The following is a 17,881-nucleotide window of genomic DNA, read 5'->3' as shown; positions in this document are numbered from 1 at the left end:
CACCTACTCTGCCCTCCCCGGCCCAGTGATTTTGACACAAGTCCCTGGCTCTCCGCTCCTTCGCTGAGCTTCCTGTCTCACAATGAAACATCCAACTGCACCCGGTTTTCCAGGTTCCAGGAAGCCACGGTGCACAGGTTCTACCCCAGGCTGTCTTCCTGAAACCCACATCAAACACCCAGGCCTCAGTTATTCCTGCAAGGGCTCACCTGGGCTCCTGTCTCCAAAACCCAACTTGAAAACTCACACACCCACCCCAACAAACACGCTGGTTTCCTTGGTGCCTTCCTCCTTCCCTTTGCTTCAATATCTATTTCCAGCCCTGCCATGCTGCAGCTTGCTAGAGGCCTCCATCTTTTACTACGACCTCTAAAATCATAAAGGACATCCGCACAGGAGCTAAATGCAGGGGAAAATTGAAAGACGTGGTAATATACGTGAATTGCCCTCACTCCAAAGCACAGTAGTTCCTTACTTACTTAGCTGTCTGTCTCTCTGTTTGACTAGAACCTGCTTGAGGGAAGGTAGTGTGCTGTGTTCACCATAGTTTCAGGGCTCAGCCTGGTATTCTATGCAGAGAAGATTCTCCATAAGAAAGAAATGAATGAATGGAGGAGAGCATGAATCACAGAATTTAGGTCAATTCCTGACTAAGGTATCACGTATCTATAATATCTGCCTACATAGGAATAAATGTATATATTTGTCTTCACTCCCTGTGTGACCATGGCTGGGTCCACACCTTCTCTGGCCTCAGATCTCTCCTGTTCTATAAGGGATTTGGAGAAGATGTTCAGCTTGAGCATTAATGATTTTCCATCTCTTCATTACACTCAGAAAATTTCTTGTGTGTAGCATGCATTGTTGTATTTCAATTACATGCAGTTTTATATTTCCTTCATATTTCATAGGTGTGTCTCCCTAAATAGTTGTTTTTTTGCTTTGTTTTTTGAGACAGAGTCTCACTCTGTCACCCAGGCTGGAGTGCAGTGGTGTGATCTTCACTCACTGCAACCTCCGCCTCCCGGGTTCAAGCAATTCTCCTGCTTCAGCCTCCCGGGTAGCTGGGACTACAGGCACATGCCACCACACCTGACTAATTTTTTATTTTTAGTAGAGACGGGGTTTCACCATGTTGGCCAAGCTGGTCTCGAACTTCTGACCTCAGGTGATCTGCCCACCTTGGCCTCCCAAAGTGCAGGGATTACAGGCATGAGCCACCATGCCCAGCCCCCGAATAAGTTTTAAAGCAGCTTGGCTATCTATGTATAGTATCCTTCACGACCCTTGGTATGGTGTTAACATCTGGTAAACCCTCAAAAATACCGTAATTAGCGGGATACTGTAATTAGGAGGCCAAGGCGGGCGGATCATGAGGTCAGGAGGTCGAGACCATCCTGGCTAACATGGTGAAACCCCGTCTCCACTAAAAAATACAAAAAAAAATTAGCTGGGCGTGGTGGCGGGCACCTGTAGTCCCAGCTACTCAGGAGGCTGAGGCAGGAGAATGGCGTGAACCCGGGAGGTGGAGCTTGCAGTGAGCTGAGATCATGCCACTGCACTCCAGCCTGAGTGACAGAACGAGACTCCATCTCAAAAAAAAAAAAAAAATTGTAATTAGCTTTCAATAATAATGTTAATTGCTATTAGAATTTGTACTGTAATAAATTAGAATAACAATTTACTATCCTTATTATAACTTTTATTGAGCACTTATTGGTGTGTCAGACACTGTGCTGATTTATGAGTTTTACATCATCCCTGAAGGGGCACTACAATTATCCTCATTTATACATGAGAAAACTGAGGCAGAAAAATGTAAGCACCTTGTCCAGGTCACAGTCTGAGTCCAGAGCCCAAGTTTTTAATCAGTATGCTATAATGCTGAAATAGGAGACCAGTGCCCACCTTCGGTAAATTGAGAGTATTAAAGAATCCTTAAGATGTTGTCAGATGCTTGAATCAAGTATGCTGAGATAATGATTCCAGAAGCAGCCTAGAGGAAGGACAGAACACACCAAAGGCCCGGACTTGAGTCTTGTTCTGCTTCACGACCTGGGTGCCTTCTAAGGAACCCTGAAATCTCTCTGTGCCTTGTTTTCATTATCTATAGAAGGGGGATAATAATACTACCAGCCTTCTCATCTCATGGTGATGGCACCAGAGGGCACAAACGGGATAATGGACAGGAACGTGCTTGGCAAACCCTACCAGGCTGCCAAAATGCTGTTGTTACCATGTGCATGGCTCCTGCCACCTAGGACTCTCCTGGAAAGAAGCCAGCCTCCTGTTAACATGGGCTTCAGCACCAGCCAGGCATTTCACTCTAAGGGACACAGAAAGGTAGTTTCTCCCCTCTCTTTTCCATACTTAGCATGCAAGCCGACAGACTTTTTATCCATCAGCCAAGGCAATGGCTGGAGATGGCCATTCCGCCTGCAGTGGGGCTGTGGTTTTCAGTTTCCGTGTTCAATGGCAGTCCTGAAAGGCTCCAGGCTGGGGCTAGAAGCTCAATGCTCCACAGGCCCTTGGCCGGTTGATGAGTTCCAGGAGTTAATAAACAAGGAACTCAATATCCTCTGTCTTTTGGAAAGTCAGAGGTATTTAAACAGATTCAGCATGAGGAACTAAGGAAATGAGGGCTTAGGCATGCAAAGAAGCTCTGAGGAAGAGATGTGCTGATTGTTGCACACTGCTGGGCCAGCTGAGTGTTCTGGGAAGGCCTCCGGCAGGGTTTGCCCAGAAAAACAAAGGGAAGCTCTGACCTGGGACCAGGGCAGACACACGCACATCTGCAGCCTGGAGGACTGGAGAGAACAAGGTGTGGAAAGTCAGTAGCCCTGGCTCCAGGACTCTTACACACTTGAAAAGGCCACTTAACGTCTGCAACCCCAGTGTCCTTCCTATAAAATCACGTTACCAACACCATATCTACTTTTTAGAGGACTGAATGAGGACATGTCAGAAAGAAATTTCTGAGATGTACTAACGTACAGTTGTCAAAATCAGTAATATCATGCATCAATAAAATCAGTCATCAATGACAATGACAAAAAACTAATCAAGATCGTACAGTCTCTTCACTTACCTATACCTTTATCAGTATACCAGTAGGGCCTGCTATTCCTTTTCTAGGACAATCTGGGTCCAGACAACTGCCCAGTGTGTCTCCAAGAAAGTAGCTCTAACATGGGCCTCATTTCTCTCTAGTTTGTCTCTGTTCTATAAAGCAGGCTTCTCTAGCTTGGCTGCAGCTTGGCTTATATGAATAACCCAGAGAGCTCTAAAACATTTCCAATGCCCAGGAGTCACCCTTGGAGATTCTGAATTAATGCATCATTTTTTGGCACTTGGGCATCAGTATTTTTTTATTTTAATTTTTGCATTTACAAAATTTTAGTAAAATATGTAACATAAAACTTACCATTTTAACCATTTTAAGTGTACAATTTAGTGGCATTAAGTACATTCACAATGCTATGCAACAATTACCACCATCCAGCTCCAGAACCTTTTCATCTTCCCAAATGGAAACTCTTACCCATTAAACACTAACTCCCTATTTCCACTCCTTGCCGCTCCTGGTAACCACCATCTACCTTCTGGCTCTATAAACTTGACAGTTACCTCCTATGAGTGCAATCATGCAATGTTTGTCCTAGAGTCAGTATTTTGAAAGATCTCCAGGGGATTCTCTGTGCTGTCAGAACTAAGGGCTGATGCCAAGCATAAGTTGTGTATTGGTTCATCTTTGGAAAGAGAGAAGAGTTTAGGGATGAAGATGGAGCTGACAGTGGGAAAACTGCATGGACAGAAATCAAGTAATGCAAAACATTCACATCTTTGCCCAAGTTACATTTAGGCTAGGTATTGCTTTTGCAGAATGGCAGCTGGAAGAGAAAGGCTGTATTTGTCAGAAAGTGAGGGGGTTCTAGTCTAATCCTCTAACCTGGTTTGAGTCCTTGCTCTGCCATCTAGTAGCTGTGTACCCTTCAGTGAGTCACTTAATAGTGCTGAACCCCACTTTCTTTGTCTGCAAAATAGAGATAATAATATCTACTTCAAAGACCCAGTGCTAGGCTCCAAAGCAAAGCATGTGGAGGTGTCTGATATATTCCAAAACCCTTTATAGATGACAGTTGTGGCTGCTATTGTAAATGGATAACAATAGCTTTTATCCTAGTTTATTTTTTTAAGTGCCTTAGCCTTGATAAACTAAAGGTAGAGCATAACTGGATCCAATCCATGTCCATAGAATATTTAATTTAAAGGGGCTTAAAGATTGTTCTAAATTAATTTTTAAAATCTACTCTTACTTCCTGGGCACAAATAACCCCTAGAGATTGCAGCCATTTTCAAGAGACAAGCTGGAAGGGTGATTATACAATTTTAAAGCAAAAAGCCATTCTAATTTGATAAGTGCTTTGAAGACACATTAATAGACAGCATCTCCTCAACTTCCTTGCTTTGTGCTTGATGCCAGCACCTGCCCTTTGTGGACTGCACCAGTGTGCACTCACACACAGACACACACACACACACACACAGCTCTGGTGCTCTTGATGAACTCTGGGTTTGTTTGGGGCTGTGTGTGTCTTATTCAAAGAAGATGGAGCCAAGGTTGCCTGATGTCTTCTAATAGCTAATAGATAGTGATTAGAGCAGAGCAGGAGAGCCAGTGAGAGGTGGGGAGGAGGCAGGGAGGATAGAGGGAGGGCTTGCTTAGCTTTGTCTTGCTAATGTACTTTGTTTTGTGGCTTGATGGGTCGTTCAGACAGATTCAGACCACCTCACAAGGGGAAGGCATAGAGGAGCAAGACAGCTCAAGTGGAGAGCTTTACTGGGGACAAAAGATGCACCTGCAAAGCGCAGGCTTAATCGTCTCTAGAGGCCAGGCCCGATGTTGGGAGATAAATGCCGGCACCACCTGAATGAGGTCCTGGCAGCGTGTGTTTGCCTGGATACTACAGTTAATTCATTTCAGAAGAGGGGTTGCTACCCAGCAAGAGGGAGCTGCTCCTGCAATAAGCCTGAATGAGCCAGCAGTGTTACAAACGTCCTCCCTAAACACAAAAGGGCCAAGGGAAGGAAATGTGTATGGCAGGTAGAGGACAGGGCTGAACAATAAGACAGCAGGAGGAGGAGGAGGAGGAGGAGGAGGAGGGGGAGATGGTTAGCAACACATTTCAACTTGGCTAAACCAGTTTCTAAACTAAACCCTATATCTGAAGCCCAATATCAGAAAATATTTCATTAGCTCTGCTTCAGAGCCTCACTGGCTAATTCTGATGTTGGTAGCAGGTTGTAGCCTGAAGTGTTGGAGAAACTTACAAAAATCCGAACTCAGCAGTTCAGAGGTTAGAGTTCCCCCCATCCCTCCCTTCCTCCTTCCCTCCCTTCCTTCCTTATAGCCTTGCATTTCTCCCTCCCTATCTTCCTTCCCTTCCCTTCCTTCCCTCTCTCTCTCTCCCTCTAGTCATTTTTCCCCTTCTTTTTTCCTTCCTTCCAAAAAGTGGATCCCTATCCACAAATGAAATAAAACTCAGTATGTAGAACATATCAAAGGACAGTGGCTCTTGAGCCCTCGCAATGTGAGCGCTCCTGTCATCTCCTTAGAGGCCAAGATCTCCAGAGTCAGGGCTGGCCTCTTGCCGACAGAGTTCCTCTCTTTCGTTCTGCAGGAAACTGAGGTTCAGGGCCTGAAGTGATTTTCTCACAGGAAGCCAAAGGTGCCCTGACCTTCAATCTAATGCGTTTGCCACTAAAATGTATTTTCTCTCTTACAGACATTTGCAACAGCATATTAAAATAGGTCAAAAAGTGAAATCTGACTCACAATGTAGAATGAATCCATAGAAATTCAGCGTTCATGACAAAACTCAAGAAATCTGATTTGGAAAGGAAAAACAGTGGCAGAAACAGGACTGGCTCAGGGTGGGACAGGAGAGAAGGAAACAAATGAAAAACACAAATGTTTAAAAGCGGATTCATTATGTTGTATAATTCTTCCACTAAATGTTCTGGTCATTACTAAATTATAAATTGTTAACAGGAAACACAAAGTGCTGTGTGATCAAAGTTGTAACCTTGGGCAAGACAGCCAGCTAGTGCCTTTGGCTCTCTGTTTCCTTCACATCCCATGCGGATTTTAAACCAAATGGTCCTTCCCTTAGAAGAGCCTTTGTTTCTCTGAAAGGTTTTGCAGTGCTGTGCTATATGTAACTGATCCTGAGAACTTCTGCCTTTCTTATATATTTTGGGGAGGGTGAGTTAAAGAAAAACTGGGGACAGACAGTGAGCCAAGGAGGACAGAGTGCCTGCCACACTCTTATTATTCTTCAAGCTCCTATTCAAAAGTCCCCTCCTCTGTGGAATTTTTGCTATGCCACGCAAATATTTTTTCCAGTCTCTCTCTGGTTCCTAATAATTATTTGTTCACATCTTTTTCTCCTTTAAACCAGGTACTATGAATTATTCACTTGTTTCAATGCCTGAAATCTAACAGTATCTGAACCACTCCTCACGATGTTTCATAAAGACGCTGAGGAATTCTATTGTGACGTGTATTAAAATCTTCACTGGCAAAAATCATTTGCCGAGGAAGTTTTCTTTCTCAGCAAAACCAAACCAAACCAGACCAAACCCTTAAGCCACCACTTTAAAAATGAATTGACATTGCTAAAATTTTTTTTGAGACAGAGTCTCGCTCTGTCGCCCAGGCTGGAGTGCAGTGGCGCGAACTCGGCTCATTGCAGCCTCTGCCTCCTGGGTTCAAGCGATTCTCATGTCTCAGCCTCCTGAGTAGCTGGAATTACAGGTACCTGCCACCACGCCTGGCTAATTTTTGTATTTTTAGCTGAGATGGTGGTTTTGCCATGCTGGCCAGGCTGGGCTTCGAACTCCTGACCCCAAGTGATCCACCCACTTCGGCCCCCCAAAGCGCTGGGATTACAGGTGTGAGCCACCATGACCGGCTGCTAAAATTTCTTAGGAAAAAAACCTTTAAAGGTAGACATGCTGGAATCCTTGAACTCTTCATTTCATTATTTTCATCAGAGAAAACTCCCAACTTTCAACTTTGAAAGTAAGCAGCATTCATTTTTTTCTAAAAGTAACATGTTTTCCTGCATGGAGTGACAACTTCAAGTTGTATCTTTGTGATATTATTACAAGATACTGTAAAACTTTCTTTACTGTATTTTTGCAACTGGTAGCACAAGTGGCGAAAATCTTTGGCTTGTCTTTGTATGCTAGGAAAAGTTGAGTGGAACAAGCAAGCTGGTTTTCTGCAACAACCTTAACAGCATGGGCCTGTGTCATGTCTGGTACAGAAGAAAATTTTAAGTGCACAAAAGAACAAACTTACCTTCTTTGACACTCAATCGTGAGGATTGGTCGGTGTGGGAGGTTGTATTATAGGCCAGCAGTGAACCTGAGAGGCAAAACATAAACAGGTTATAACCAAAATGTTCTTCTGAGATCAAGAGTAGGAGATGACATGAGGAGGGAGTAGAAAGGGAAAGAGATGGGGAGAGGGGAAGAGGGACAGAGGACTCCTAGGAAGAAAGGAAAAGCGAATGGAATCCATTTGGTTGGAGACAATCATACAGGCCTATAATAGCTTTATGGAGTGAAGAGACAGAATACTTTGGAATGAAATGCTCTCTGAGGAAACAAACACCACGCCCCCTAAGCTGCCATATTCATAGTTCTGAAGCGCTGTGGTCTGTGCCATAATCATGATAGGAACACAGCATTGAGAATCAGTAAACCTGGGTCTATTCCAGTTGTTATTAACTCACCATGTGACAGTTGGTGAGTGACTTGACATGTCTAGATTTTGATTTTTTTTCTTGAACTAGAGCAGAGGTTGGCAGATTTCTTCTATCAAAAGGAGATAGTAAATATTTTGGCTTCATAGGCTAACTACAATCTCTGTTGCACAGTCTTCTTAGTTTTTGTTTTGCTTTGTCCATGGGCCACTTTTGGCCAGATTTGGCCTGCAGCTTGTAGTTTGCCATGGCCTGGAGGAGAAGCCAGTATCACTCCTTCCTGCTGTGGTATCCTCTGGGTTTATGTACATATCGGTCCTTTCACAGGTGAGGGTAAGGTACACAGGTATGTTACTGGTGGAGGGGGCAATGGGAGTTGGGAAGGAGGTGAGTGGTAGTATTCCAATAGGAACTTTTGCTTCCCTTCACTTATGTCTAAGAGCACGCACTGAACCTGAGGAGTCACGCGTTGAATTTTCTGTAATCTCAGAATGCTGATATCCAATCTTTTCAAATTAAACTTCAATGCATATCTCTTCTGTACCCAGCACTTTGAAAAAACAATTTGCTGTTACATGTAAAACACATTCTCCCTTCTTTCCTAAAACTAGACTTTTTCCTTTGTTTAAAGTGAATTCAAGGTTATATTTTGTGAAACGTAGGCATTTTTGCCATTCTCTTTGAGATTCTCCTAAGGAAATCTTAAAGAGCCCTTGAAACGAGGGCTGGGATCTGCTTTTACAAAACACACCATGAGCTCAACACATGTATTCGAGGCTAAGAAAATCCTTCTAAACAACCCTTTCCCCGCTCCCTGTGGCCGAGTGGACTGGCTTGGGTGCCAGGGGTGGGAATGGGCTGTCAGACACACCCCTGTTTTTAGTCTCCAGTCATGGAAGGGATGCCGAAATGGAGTTGCCGCCTCACCCAGCTGTGGGCGTTTGGTTGTGTGCCTCAGAGAAAATGTGTGCACTACCCAAACCAGACGATGAGGAAGAGAATTTATTTATTTATTTTTTTGAAACGGAGTTTCGCTCTTGTTGCCCAGGCTGGAGTGCAATGGCGCGATCTCAGTTCACTGCAACCTCCGCCTCGCATTCAAGTGATTCTCCTGCCTCAGCTTCCCCAGTAGCTGGGATTACAGGCGTGCGCCACCATGCTCGGCTAATTTTGTATTTTTAGTAGAGACGGGGTTTCTCCATGTTGGTCAGACTGGTCTCAGGTGATCTGCCTGCCCTGGCCTCACAAAGTGCTGGGATTACCACCGCACCCGGCAGAGGAAGAGAATTTTATAAGAATTGTCCAATTGCCTAGAATATGACTGTTAGTTCTAGCTCTGCAGCAGCTCCAGATGAAAACAAGGAGGGGGATGACAGGGGTGGTATTGAGCCCGCTGTATGCCAAAGTGTGGCTATGTGGATGCCATTTTAGAAATGAGACAGTCACATGAATATAACATCCAAGAGCCAGCTACATTTGGTTATTCCATGTTCAAGAATACCAATGACAAAGTAAGGCTGGGACAAGTTCCTGTTAATAGTCACACACCAAAAAATGATGTTTTGGGCAAAGATGGACAACATATACGACAGCGGTAATAGCATATTTTTACTGTATCTTTTAAATGTTAGATGCACAAATACTTACCATTGTGCTACAATTGTCTACTATATTCAGTACAATAACATGCTATACAGCTTAGTAAGCTAGGAGCCACAGGCTGTAGCATACAGCCTCAGTGTGTAGTAGGCTATGCCATGTGGGTTTGTGTAAGTACATTTTGTGGTATTCACATGAAGATGAACTATCCCCATCATGAAGCAAAGCACGACTGTATGTTTATTAAGCAAAGGAGACTTTAAAATTAGACCTGCCTCTTATCACTGACTAGCTTTGTGCCCTCCACTGATTTCCCTCATCTCTTTGAGCCAGCAGTTTCTCATCTGTAAAATGGGCTAACACCACTCAATGGCATTATGAAGATTAAATCAAATAATGCATGCAATGTGCTCAGAATGGACCTTGGCTCATAAGTGTTCCATAAATGCTAGCTATGATCGTTACTATTTTTACATCCTTTCTCCCACAGATGTCACAATTACATACAATAGTTCTCTTTATACATGCGTTTACTGAACATTCGTCTTGTCCTCTGATTAAAGTTATGAATGGGTTCTGCCGCAATAAGAAATAATCCGGCACGACTGGAAGGAAGTGAAGAAATGGAACGAAACGTTCGGAGGGAATACAAAAAAATCCCAGAAGTAGGACCAAGAATGCTTGCCTCTCTGTCCCTGACGTTCTCTCCCTCAGGCTGAAACCTCACTGCTGGAGCAAATAAAGAAAAATGATGGTCTCTGAGGAGCAAACTGCCTGAGTCATTAGTGCAGATGTAGCCAAAAGCACGAACCTTAGATAAACCACATTTATTAAATTTCCCCGTTGGTGAAAGTTCTTCTTTGGGCACACGTGAATTCCACAGGAAACTCCCAGAAAGCTGAGAGAAAGGGTCATTTGACCTCTCCAAAGCTTGCATCAAATGCATATTTCATGGCAACCTAGGAAAAGGATTTTGCCCTAAAGACCGTTCTTGGTTCAAGTTTCACTCCTAGAAGGAGAGGCTGCCTTCCCCAAGGAGGGGCTGGTTGGGGGCATCTGGCCTCTCTCCCAAGGGACCTAGATTCCCTCCTCTTCTCCGATTTCTACTTCATTAGTTCCCTAGGCTTTGTTTTCTTAAGGAACTTGTTCTGATGCAGGCAGGTCCTTCTGGAGTCTGGCCTCCCTCTCTGTGGCTTTGGACTGCTTTCTCCTGCCTTGAGGCTCTTTCTGGCCTGACCCTGCCACAGGCCTGTGCTGCTGAGCTCCCCCACCTTCCCGATACCAGCACATCAGGGTAAACAGGCCATGATGAAGGTGGTGGTGGGGACGCAGTGCTCCCTGAACATGCACGGTGTGCCAGACGCTTTCCATCTATTCTCTCACTTAATCCTTGCATAAGCCATACAGAGCCAGCATTCCCTTATTCCTTTTTACAGATGAAAGGAGCAACACTCAGCGAAGTCATATCATTTTCCCAGGATCACACAGCCAGAGAGTGCAGGAGGCAGGAGCCCCATCCTGGTCTATTCACAAAACCTGTCCTCAATCTGGCAGATCCCACCGCCTCCAGGCTAAATCGTAGAAACAGGCAAAACTCACCTATGGGGCTGGGAGGCAGGGTGGTGGTTAGTTTTGTGGAGGAAGCGGTTGTGGGGTGGAGAGAGGGTACAGGGGGCTGAAATTCTACTCCTTGGCCGGGGAGGTGCTTATGGGAGTGGGTGGATTCACGTCACGATAATGTCTCAAGTAGCGCACTTCATGATTTTTGCACTTCTCTCTGTGTTGTACTTCAGTGCAAACTGAAGTATAAGATTTGCCTACTTGGTTATTTGTAAGTTTCTGTATGTGTGTTTGTATGTATATATTTGTATATGGGTGTGTATGCATATACATATATCTATTTATTGGGGGCATTTTTGCTCTAAAAAGCATAAAGTAGCTCCTGCTGAGAATAGAATGGCCTTCCCAAAGTGCAAGCATGGGGAAAAGATCATTTTCCATTCCATGTTTGAATCCACGTGCTGCTAGAGACAGTACCTGGATCTGAAAGGTGAGGGGAGTGAGCAGTGTGAGGCTTTGCAGGTGTGGGGTAGAACCCCAACAATCACGGTTTCTGCTGCTTCACATTCCCTCAACCTAACCTGCTTTTCATCGGGGACACCTGGGCCAGGCAGCGCAAGAGTCCCAGTGCCAAAGCCTTTGTCTCCTGCCTCGCTGTGACCATAGAATTCACCAGTGCCCCCTCACAGCCAGCCTATTGAATCCAGGTCTCTCTTTTCTCTGGGCTGCACTGCTGTATCAACAGCTCTGGCTGAGTGTGCAGGAGCGGGAGGGTGCAAGGCTCTGGGCTCTTTAAACAACAATCCTGGCTGACTACTGGGTCCAGGGAAACCTGGCCTTTTGTTCAGCTGGCATTCTGTTCTCCTTCACCAGTCAAACTCAGGCCTGGAAGTGATAAGATTGCACCAGCTTAATTGCCCAGACCCAAAACCTCTGCCCGACCATCTGAGGCTGCAGGTGGAAAGACCACAAAATGCAAAATGTGTTTTCCATTAAAGTTTAAATTAAAAATGGGAATGAAGATAGACACCCTTTCCGTGGTCTCCCGGTCGCGCAGTATATTTCATTCTTTTGAGCAGCCACTGTTTGAAGACGCAGTTTCTTAGTGTTTTTTTTCCAGGTCAGGACCCAGATTGACATACAAAACCAACTTGTTTGTAAAATTTAAAAAGGGCTCTTTTTCTTTCTGCCTCCCCGCCTCCCCCGGGGCCTCGGGGCTCCCAGACATGCGCAAACTCCCCCCAGCGGCCCTGAGCCTGAACTGCCAGCCCGGCGCCCTCCGTTTCTTCGAGGTCCTTCCCCGCCTTGGCCTGAGAAGGGACAAATCTCGTTCCCGCAGCAGCTGCTGCGAAGGCTCCTCTGCCACACGGGGTGTGTCTGGGAGAGATACTGGTGGGGCCGACAGTCAGGCCCAGAGAAGGACAAAGTTAGCGTGGTGATAGGTTTGGCTTAATCGGCCTCCTTCCAGGAGGCCACAGGAAAGTTTTTGGAAAGCATTTATCTCTTGGTACAAATGACAACAGAAAATGCTGTGGGGGAAGTGGCCGGGCTGTCCACGTGGAAGGCCGGGAGTGAGGCTGCCTTGCCTGTGTGGCGCAGGCTGGCTTGCTGTCTCCAGGGCCGGGGGAACGTCGGCAACGCGAGGCCAGGGATTGGGACTCCAGAGGCCCTCGTCTGAGATACCAGGTGCTCTCAATCCGCTGGATGCCTTTGAACCAATTTCTGAAGCTGTCTGGGCCTCAGTGGGTTCAGCTTCAAAATGGGTATTGTAGATAGTTGTCCACAAGGGGGCAACCGTTTTTCCTTTGAAGACAGAGCCTCGGTCTATCGCTCAGGCCAGAGTGCGGTGGTGCGATCTCAGCTCACTGCAGCCTCCCCCTCCCGCATTCAAGCGGCTCTCCTGCCTCAGCCTCCCAAGTAGCTGGGATTACAGGCGCCCACCACCACACCTGGCTCATTTTTGTATGTTTAGTAGAGACGGGGTTTCACCACGTTGGCCAGGCTGGTCTCCAACTTCTGGCCTCAGGTGCCTTGGCCTCCCAAAGTGCTGGGATTGACAGGTGTAAACCCTGGAGTTTCCCAGGACTCATGGGAATTACCCCCAAGAACCATGGCCACCCCGGCCGTCACAGTCCTCCTTGCATTTCCTGTGGTGGTGGGGGGGAGGGGTGGGTGCCTGTGTGGCATGTGACACAGCTCCTCTGGCACAGCTGACACGCCCAGGTGTGAAGAACAAGCACCTCCCTAGCATGCCTGGCCATCAGACAGGGTCTGTAGGGGCACAGGGAACTGCTATTTCTTCTCTACCCTGGAAAATACATTTGCATTTAAAATGTAAAAGTCTAGCTCCCCTCCCAAACCACCAGAATAAATAGTCAAGCACCTTTTGTGAAAGTGTAAATTTGATGCCAAAGCTTCTTATCCTATGAAGTTTTCCTTTTTCTAGACTTTCTATAAAGCCCAGAAAGATTAGATCAGAGAAGTGCCACCAACTCGGACTCTACTGACTTCCAACCAGCCACAGTCTCAGGTCCCCGATTCTGCTCTATCAACTTGCCTTCACCCTGCAGTACTTCCTCCACCGGAGTGAAGGATCTCAGCTATTTTCCATCCATCTCTTGCTAAAGTGGAAATATCTGAGCCCCACCTTCCTCTCCAATGAAAGGACAAGATGATAAAGCACAAAGAATCAGCACCCTCTCCCCTTGCCTTGACTCATCGCCTCAAACTCTCCGCAAGCACTGGCCTTCCTCCTAAGCACAAAACATCCACTGGAAGTCAGTCTGGAAAAACAATAAAGTGTTTGAAGGCTTTAAAAGCGTTTAAAGTGCTGGTTGTCACGGGGGAGTTCCCAGCAATCCAGAGCAGAAACAGAGCAGACACGATCGCCAGCCCATGGCCTGCTGCAGGCGCTTAGCAGCCAGCCACCACCTCACACTAGAGGGTCCCCAAGGCTGGAACCCCAAGGTAGACACCAATTAAAAAGCAGCATGAATCTAAAAGCCTTTTCCCTGACAGTGGATCATTTTAAGTCTAGGTTCCTCAAAAGGATATTTCAATACCATGTTGGGGCAAGTTTTTTTTTTTTTAATTTAACACGATTATTTTAATTTTTTGCTTTCGCAGGCAGACATGGTTTTTCTATCAGTGCACAGACCACTTTATAATGAGCTTTTCCACCCAACATTGTATCCTAAGCACTTCTCGTGGTGTTTCCCAATAATCATTTCAATGGCAGAACAACTACTTCCCATCTTGTGGATGTACTACTGTTAGTCACCATCCTCAACTCTGGATACCTGCCCTGCATTTTCAAATGTCTTCAGTATACAAGCTGGATTCCACCTCCTCTCCGCTCTGGAAATATGCTCCACTAATAAGTCCCTTTTGAGAAACCTAATATTTTTATTGATTTGGGGGCACTTTCTGTCTATAAATATTCTTAAAAAGAAAGAAGCAATTTGTTTTTCTTGCCATGCTATACCCCCCAAAATGCCATCCTCTGCACCTCCACTTCAACCTTGTTATCTGCTCTTCTCCAATAGAAGGTCTCTCTACTGGTGACCAGTGACCACCTTCTCAGGCATTTGTCTCACTTCAGCATCTGTGTTCCCATTGTTCGGTGGCAGGAAGTACTAGGGGGCCTTGGGCTGTTTATGGACTGGTTAGGGCCCCGAGGTCATATGGCATGAATGGGCTTTCCCCACATGGAGAGAATGCCTTGAACATTCTCCCAACAAGGGCATCCGCCGAAGAGTCTCAAAGCACTGGGCCCTTTAACTAACAGTTCAGAGCATGCTGTCTATGCTACTGTTGTCCTCTCTACTCCTGGCAAATGAAGGAAAGGGCTTAGGGTTCCTGCAAACTCCTGCTGGAATCAGGTTGCTTTGCTGGTCTCTCCTTCTCATGCTAACCTCCACACACCCACCCTGGCCTGCCTAGATCACTGCAGGACTCTGTTCAAAGATCCTTATTTTTTAAAATTCCACAAACAGTTAAAAGCTGAAAATATGAATTAGAAAGTGCTAATTATCCAAAGCTCTGAAAAACTGGGTGGAAAATTGTCCCCTTTTTTGAAATTGTTTCTTGGGCTGACCTCATGCTGCAGCAAGACTCAGACATGAGGTAATTGCTCCGGAGCTAACAAATACTGCATCATCTACTTTCTCGCACTAGTTACCAGACGCCTCGGAAAGGTGACCAGAGAGCACAGAGGCACCAGTGGAAACTGCCAAAGCCAGTTTTTTGATTTTTCATTTCTCCAGCCAGCACGTGTTGTGCCTGCCCCATGAGGAACACTGTCGCTGAAGGGACAGTGGATTCCAAAGATGGGGAGTTAAAGGTCCACAGAACGATGGCGAGCAAACAGAGCTCACCAACCCAGAGCCAGCCAGTCCAGGGAAAGCAGGTCCCAGAGTTGCTGTCTAAGGATCTGAACTTGCGAAGGGGGCTTAAAATCATCAAGCCCCTGCCCAAAGCTAAACTCCTGCAAGACTCGCAGCTGCTTTGGCCATTCACAACAAATAGCATCTCAAGGCTACCCTGTCTTTGCACAGGGCTGCTAGAACGCTCTTACGTAGTGTGAGCCCAAACCTGTGTTCCTGTGATCCTAGCACCATCTTTTCAGGCCCCAGGACAATCCTTCCATACTTAGGGGTAGCACTGATATTGATATACCACCTGGCCTGGATTTCCAGCAGGGCACTCAGGCTGAGGTTACCAGCGGGACTAAAATAATTCCATTTTCTGCTCTGTGTATATTTCATATCAAATGAAATTCATATCAGACTGATGGGCGCTTGGTGCTAGAGTACCTCATACTAGATAAATCTCTTGGACAACTGCCTGCTTTCTTTCTTAAGCTCGCCCTTTCCAAAGCTCTTTTCCTTTTCTTGGCTGTACCAGAAGAAAGCCTCCAATGGATCCTAACACACCTGCACCTTTGGCTGCTCTTCCTTATCAAGGAAGTGTGCAGATAGCAGCCCTGTCAAATGGGGTTAGGGTGTGCCAGAGTATCCCAAGATTAAGAGGAAGCTAATATGTAAATTATTTTCAACACCTTAAATCCAAAAGCCTTGAATCTAGAGTTTCCTGGAGGAATTTTAAATAATCACTTAGGAAAACACCAGCCAGGGCACCACCCATCTCTATCTATTTTCAAATTGGAATAGTTTCTGGAAAGGCGGTCTCATGGGAAGAGTGTAACCAGCCTCTGCCAGACCCCTCCAGGTCACAGCTCTCTATTTTTCTCCATTTCTCGTCTTACTTCCTTTGACACTTCAGGATTGGGTCTGCCCCTCACAGGGTCTGTAGGAGCCCACGTGACCTTGGCAACACTACAGGCCCCACGATGCTGCTCCGGCGGCATCTGCCCAACATGAACGGGCAGCACTGACTTCCTCTCCCTGGGTTGGCTCCATGCCGAGCTTCCTCCCAGCCCTGGGTGCTTGGGCGGCACTTACTTTCCCTGAGGTAACTGAGGTGTGACAACAGCACTTCCGTGTTGTAGAGGGTGGTGGCACGGAGGAAGTCCTCCTTGTTCATTTTACACAGTTCCTTGCCATCCATGTTCTGGAAAAAGGATGTGTCGATCTCCATCAAGCTGTACTCCTTTATGGCCCACTCCAGCCATTGCCTCACATGCTCCTGTGTCCACAGTGTGGGGTCTGCAGAGGAGAAGACGTTGTTAGCAAGGACTGCAGGAAGGTAGAGGCTCCCTGAGAGCCTAGGCAGCCTCCCTCACCCCTTGTCCCTCTTTCTTTCCCTTCTCTTTCTCTCTGGGAGAGCTCCCTTCCAGATGGTTCCCCTAGAACACTCATCAGGCTCCATGGCATCTGGCGCTGCCTGAACCACTTAGCACTCCAGGGAGGTGCTTAGCTGCCTCGCTACGTATCCTGACAGAGCACTCTTTAAAGTTTTGGAGAGCAGTTGGAACCTTTGCCTGAGAAATGGTGGCATCAAAATGAAAATAAACACAATTTCACAGACCCCGGGACCAATGTCTCTGGAAACGGGAACCATCTGTATTTTAAGAATATTAATGATTTCATGAAAGAACACGGATCCCTCAGATGGCTGTAGAAAAGAAACAGAGAGACTTTTACTGCAATTCCATCTGTGCAGTTGAAAAACCCAGCGGTGTTAGTCTTGAACAGAAACCCAAACTAGATTTTCTCCTTTTGAGCACAGCTGTGTAGAAATTTCTACCAGGGCATCCCCAAAACATATTTTAGATATTTAAATACCCAAAGATGAGAGATGACGTTGGGGAGAACATTTTAGCTCTTGAGTGAACACAGGTAAGGTAACCACTGAGGCCATCTCTATGGTAGGACACTGATACCTCCTCCTCCTTCTCAGTGTGTGTATGTGTGTGTGTGTGTGTGTGTGTGTGTGTGTGTGGTGGGGATGTTGCACTTTCAGCACAAGTGATTAGTTCCAGCAGGTTCCACAGTAGGCAGAACTCTTTTATCACTCATCACAGTCTGAAGCCCATCTCTTCACTTGGCAACCAATGGTTAGTGGGTCCAATAAACACCTTAAATATCCTTATCATAGAAGAAAATTACATGACGCTTGCCTTCAAGAAATACTCATTCCCATGAAACAGGTAGGCAAGCACACCACTACTAAGCAATGGACTGTGTGGCGGTGGTTCGAGGACTCATAAGTGGAAGGGAATAGTGAAAATTTGGAGAGTCAAGGAAGACTTCCTGGGGGAGGAGAGACTCGGCATTTTATTGTAAGTCGGCCATTAGCCTCCAGCTTCTAATGAGCCTGTTTGATTTAACATATTTATTAGGCAGGAATATCTGTGCTACCCCTCAACCAACTCACCCTCTCATTCTACAGCGTCTATGAAGGCTCCTGGCAAAGCAGGGAACCAGGATTGAATGACTAGGAGTGGATGTGGGGAAAGAAGCAAGGCTCACGCTTCACAGCTGGGCAGC

At 46.1% G+C, this 17,881-nt stretch overlaps 1 protein-coding gene across 1 annotated transcript in view; it reads right to left on the bottom strand.

Annotated features, from left to right (window-relative positions):
- Window positions 1-17,881, bottom strand: part of FLI1 (Fli-1 proto-oncogene, ETS transcription factor) — a 118,450-nt gene that overhangs the window by 22,996 nt on the left and 77,573 nt on the right. The window contains exons 4-5 of the mRNA XM_003819883.5: window positions 16,394-16,597; window positions 7,367-7,432 (exon numbers count right to left, since the gene is read on the bottom strand). Coding sequence (XP_003819931.1) covers window positions 7,367-7,432; window positions 16,394-16,597 — 270 coding nt within the window. The remainder of the gene's footprint in view (window positions 1-7,366; window positions 7,433-16,393; window positions 16,598-17,881) is intronic.

The sequence above is a fragment of the Pan paniscus genome, chromosome 9 (genome assembly GCF_029289425.2).
Source record: "Pan paniscus chromosome 9, NHGRI_mPanPan1-v2.0_pri, whole genome shotgun sequence".
Taxonomy (NCBI): Eukaryota; Metazoa; Chordata; class Mammalia; order Primates; family Hominidae; genus Pan; species Pan paniscus.
This window is presented reverse-complemented; position numbering and strand designations above follow the sequence as displayed.